This window comes from Pteropus alecto, unplaced genomic scaffold, assembly GCF_000325575.1.
Source record: "Pteropus alecto unplaced genomic scaffold, ASM32557v1 scaffold60, whole genome shotgun sequence".
Lineage (NCBI taxonomy): Eukaryota > Metazoa > Chordata > Mammalia > Chiroptera > Pteropodidae > Pteropus > Pteropus alecto.
The window spans coordinates 6,909,867-6,915,169 of NW_006430726.1; the positions used below are offsets into that span (position 1 = coordinate 6,909,867).

Below are 5,303 nucleotides of genomic sequence, written 5' to 3' on the forward strand. Positions count from 1 at the left end.
GCGGGGAGACGAGCGACAGCGGGGCAGGTCCTCCCCCCGGGGTCACCGGGACCCCGCCGTCTGACCTCGGCCTCGAGCGGCCGCCGGACAAGGGCAGCCCCGCAACTCCGGGGTCGTGGCCGGGCCTGCGAGAGGGCCAGTCAGGCGGCCGGCCGCTGACCTTCTCCGAGACCGTCACTGGGCTCGGCCCCCACCCGACTCACCGCCCGCCGGAGACGCTTCGGAGCCGCCGCTCGGAGCATGGTCTGTGCTCGCCGGAGCCTCGAGAACCTTCGGCCTCACAGCAGCTGGACGCGGACACAGGTGCGCCGCCTCAGCCAGTCACGGCAACGCTCGCGAGAGCTCTCGCGAGAGCTGACGTCCCGGGCGGAGAGCACTAGCTCGCGCTTCCCGTCTGCCCATTGGGCGGCCGCGCAGCCAATGGGGGCGGCGGAAAGTTAGGGGCCGGGCTTCGGAGTGGGGCAAAGGTGAGGCCGCTCTCGGCGCGGCTGGGAGGCGGCGGCCCCCCGGCCTCGCCCCCGAGCCGATGACGTCACTGCCCCGGCTCCCAGCGCTGCGAAGTCCACCCGGCTCACTCCCAGCGGTCACAGACACCGACGCGGCACCCACGGTGTGCTAAGCACATTTTCCAAGTCCGGGGGATGTAAGACAACGGTACGTAGGATGTTGACTTCGCCAGCCCCTGGAGGAAACATCCAAGTAAACGTGTCATCCCTGTAACGGGAGGAGCGATCCACCGAACCGGTGACATTTGAGCCGGGTTCAAATGGAAGGAAGGAAGCGCGTGGGCACAGGCAGGGAAGGACTGTGACGGGAAGGTGCAAAGACTAGAGGCAGGACTCTGCTGCCTGCAGAACGGCTGGAGACAGAGCTGGAGAAGCGGACAGAAGAGCGGATCGGGGCCCCCACCCTAGACCCCGTCTCTCCCCACCCTACGATCCCTGGGCCGCCACCCACACGGGCCGCGGACTGTCCGATCTCTCCCGATCTCTGCGTCCACGTATCCACCTGCCTCCCCAGCATCTCCTCAGGATGTCCGAAAACACCCCAAACCCACATGTTCACAACTGCTCAGCCTTTCCTTCCGGATTTGCTTTTCCTTTCTCAGGGAATATTTTCCACCTCTACCCACATGCTCAAGCCAGAAACCTGGGGTCATAATTGACTCCTTTGTCGCCTATCCTAAGTTCTAGTGATTCCATTTCCCAAACAGGTCCCCAATCCGCCTGGGACTCCCCTCCCCAGTTTGGGTTGCTGGGGTTGCCTCCTTACTGTTCTCTCAGCCCCCAGCCTCCTATCCATTTCCCACTGCAACCCAAGGGCTCTTTCAAAAGGGTTAGCTGGTGATGTTACACTCCTGTAGAATACACTTCAGTGGCTCACCGCTGCTTTCAGGATAAAATGCAAACCCGTTAACACTCCTTACAAGCCCCGTGTGAGCTGATCCACAGGATAGGATTACTGCTCCTTTCTCTCCCCCAGCTGAAGAGGGAGAGAAGGCAGGCTTCTGCAAGTCAGAAGACAGTCCTAGGCAGAACCATGCCTTGCTGGCACCCTGACCTTGAACTTCGAGAAGTGTGAAAAAATATATTTGTTGTTCAAGCCACCTGATCTACGGTACTTATGGCAGCCCCAGCTGAGTTGAGTCTACTGTATTTCATTCTGTGACAATAGAAAGGCGCAAGTTACTGACACTCACCAGCAACGTGGGCGAATCTTAAGAGCATTATGCCACGTGAAAGCAGCGAGATACAAAAGACATAGATTCCATTTACATGGCAGTCTGTAAGAGGAAAAACTAGAGGGACATAAAGCAGACCAGTGGCTTCCAGGAGCTAGGGACGGATTTATGATTGCCCACGGCGGATGGGGGGAACAGAGAGTGACTGCTAATGGTCGTGGGCTTTCTTTGGGAGTAATGAAAATGTCTACAGTGGATTGTGGTGATGGTTGTACAACACTGAATACATTAAAAACCAGTGAACTGTACGCTTTAAATGTTAAATTGCGCAGTATGTAGATACACACACATCCCATAAGGGATGTTATAATAAGACCTCTCATTTATTATTTTTAAATACATCATTTAAGAAAGCCAGTCATTTCACTGTTCATGATTACAAAGATCTTGTAACACATCTTACACACCAACCTGGATCTGCCCTCGTTCCTGGACTCCATGAATGGGGACTGCTGCTTTGCATCTTAGCTTAACACGCTGAACACCCTTCAGTTCTTTCTGTTATCCGTCGATGTGGCTCGAATTCACTTTCTAAAGCTGCTCCAAAATTTCTGTGTAAGTGTTGTGGGGGCATAGTCTGGTCACATAGGAGGCTCGGGGATTTGTCCTGAAGCTGCATCTGCACAGCTGGCCCAAGTTTTCACTTAAAATTTGGAAGATGATGGAGATTGGACCCAAGGCTACTGCTTCTGGTTGGTTCTCTCCTCTGCTTCAACATGGGCCACGTAGAAATGGGCCTATATTCTTAAAATCTGCTTTATATTTTCAAGGCTTGTCTGTGTTCTCAAGAAGAAGTTAGTTGGCAATAACATTCTGTCTTTCTAAATAGAGCACATGAAAATGGATCAAGCTCCTTAGCAGTGTCTGCCAACAGGACTTCTTTCTTCATACTAAAAATGCCTACAGATGATTTTAAGGTGCCGCCTTCAGATTCCGCTTTCAGCTTATCTGTTCCTCCCCACGTGTTGTCATTTGTTTGCAAATCACAACCGTGAAACCTCAAACATTTATGGGTTATGCAAACAGCTTCCCTTGATATTTCTAATAACCACAGCTCTTATTATTACCAGATGTTGAAATCTCAAATGATGACAGGGACAGACTTTAAGGGTAAGATTATTTGGGCAGGAGAAATTGATATGTTTATTCTGAGATACCAGTTGTCTGACCTGGGTTTGTATCCAGGTTTTTTCACTTTTAGCTGAGATGACTTAGACCAATTCCTTCATTTCACTGCTCCTCTGTGTCTTCATTGTCAGAAAGCCGCGATGCCTTCCTTATAGGGTTTTGGTGACAAACGGGTGGGATGATATGTTGTATTTGTTGTCTACTGCTGTTAACAAATTACCCCCCAAAATTCAGCAGCTTGAAACATTTATTATCTCACTCCATTTCTGAGAGTTAGGAATCATGGTGTGGCTTGGCTGGGTGATTCTGGCTCAGACTGTCACAAGTTGCAGACTAGCGGCCAGAGGGGCACCATCTTGGGACTGAAGTGGGGCTGGAGGATTGGTTTCCAAGCGCACTCACGTGGCTGTTGGCAGGAGACCTATCCATATGGCTTCTCCCAAACAGTGATCAGAGAGACCGACCGAGGTAGAGGTACACCAAGACACACATCGCAGGCTTTTATATCCTAAACTTGGTAGTGATTATTTTCCAAAAGCGTTCTTTCAGACCTTGGCTGCCTCTATAGCTACACTAATAAATAAGGCTCCAGAGTCCAAAGTTCCTTATCTCTTCATGAAAGTGACTAAGGTGTGAGCTCTATTTGCCAAAGGCTCACCACTGTCAACTTTGTTAATGTCTAATATAAATACATTGTACGTACAATACACAAGGTGACCTTGAGTTTAATATTTTCTGCAATGCACTCTGACCTTCTCCCGCGTTGTCCCAATTAGTGAAATGTTACTCTCCTGATACTTTACTTGTGTTAAAATATTCATATTTCAGGCTCTTAGAGGAGACATGTATGATTCATGGGATTAATGGCAAAGGAACTTGCCTCCATTATCGAATTAACCTTGCATCTCACTAGCCTTCCGAATGCTGAAGGGAAGCTTGAGATTCACACATAAATATTGAAGTCTTATTCCGAGCTTAATAAAACATGCCTATCTTCCCAATATACTCACGCCCAGAAATGAACACAAGGACTTTCACTGATGCAGCAGAGCCTGCGAGTGCCCGAGGACACTATCTGAAGTCCCACCGGATGGCTGTTCTTCACTCTAGTGCCCCTGACCAGCCTTTTCAGAGCACTGAAGACTTTGTGGCTCGGGTGCTCTTTGCTGAGAGAAGATGACACCATCTCTGGCCTCACAGATTTAGTGAAAGACACTTGCCCCAGAGGCTGCTCCTCTATATGAAAAGGCAGGGTGATGTCCGTCTTAGTGCTTAGACAGGGGATTCCAACTGATCGCCATTAAGGAGTTCCTAAGAACTAAATCATCACCTGGCCCCCAGGCGACTCCACATTTAACCACACACACCATGAAACTATAAAGACAGCCTGGGGCCAGGCAGATGTCCCAGGCCTCCCTGGTCCCCCCCTTTCAGGCTCATTCCTGCCTCTCTGCTCTGCTGCCGTGTGCCTGCTGCTGGATGCATCCTCCTCATTTCCAAGACTCGACCCCAGTGGTTCCCAATCTTCAGCCCAATATGAAGTTTTTTGTGTTTTACAGCCAAATGAGAAACATGAGGGTGATGTCATGAGTTTTTCAGTAAGTCCAGTGGAAAGGACTCTTTATTCTGAAACCAGGTTTTTCTTTTTTGGTGTCAATGCGTTTCCTCTTACATGAAGTGATAATAGTTGTTGTTTGTTTGTTGTTTAACGCCCCATTTGGCTTCAGGGAACAGTGGCAGTCCCATGTGATGTCCCCGCTGTTTTTTCCTTGGTTCTTGAATCCAAAAGTCTGAGAACCACTGTCATATGAGACCAGTTCGATCTCCACCTCACTCTCGAGGCCTTCCCTGGTTATTCGGGGCTCCCTTTACCTTTCTTTTTTAAAAAATCAGTTTGGGTATTTTCTCTCTAAAGTGATAGTATATAGCGTACGACAATTGGTAAATTTTAAAACCTGGCCAGAAGAACCTCTATAGTCCTACTTCTCAGAGAAAATAAACAGTCTGAGAGACAGGCTTCTATTCTATTTTCTGAGTTTATCATTTAAGTTTTGAACTCGAATGCAGTTGTTTTGTGTAAGCTGTCTGGTGACTTGAATCCTGTCTAGTTCATGGGGAATTTCCCCCCCGTCTGTGCTTGGCCTCTGAGCCTCACCACACTTTGCCTCCTGCGGTTCCTGTGCTTTCCTGAGTCTGGACCCCCCTTCCTGTTCTGTGAGCATCAGGCGCCCTTGTGGCCTCGTCCACCAGCCTGGCTCAATCTCTTGCCCCTTGTAATGTTCAGTCAGTACTTGATGAACCTGCCAGCCTTTCGTCTCTTCTCTCCCCTGCTTTGTATGGCTGTGGGCACCAGGACTCAGCTAAATGAGATTCCTACAACAGTGAGAGCAGTGTTATTATTTTGTTCTGAAGGTCTTTACAAGCGTAAGGCATG

The 5,303-nt window shown here is 49.7% G+C and overlaps 1 protein-coding gene across 1 annotated transcript in view; it reads right to left on the bottom strand.

Moving 5' to 3' along the window:
• Window positions 1–359, bottom strand: part of ETFA (electron transfer flavoprotein subunit alpha) — a 58,033-nt gene extending 57,674 nt beyond the window's left edge. The window contains exon 1 of the mRNA XM_006905338.3: window positions 204–359. Within this exon, the coding sequence (XP_006905400.1) occupies window positions 204–242 (39 nt within the window). The 5' untranslated portion in view covers window positions 243–359. The remainder of the gene's footprint in view (window positions 1–203) is intronic.
• Between the last annotated feature and the right edge of the window lie 4,944 nt (window positions 360–5,303).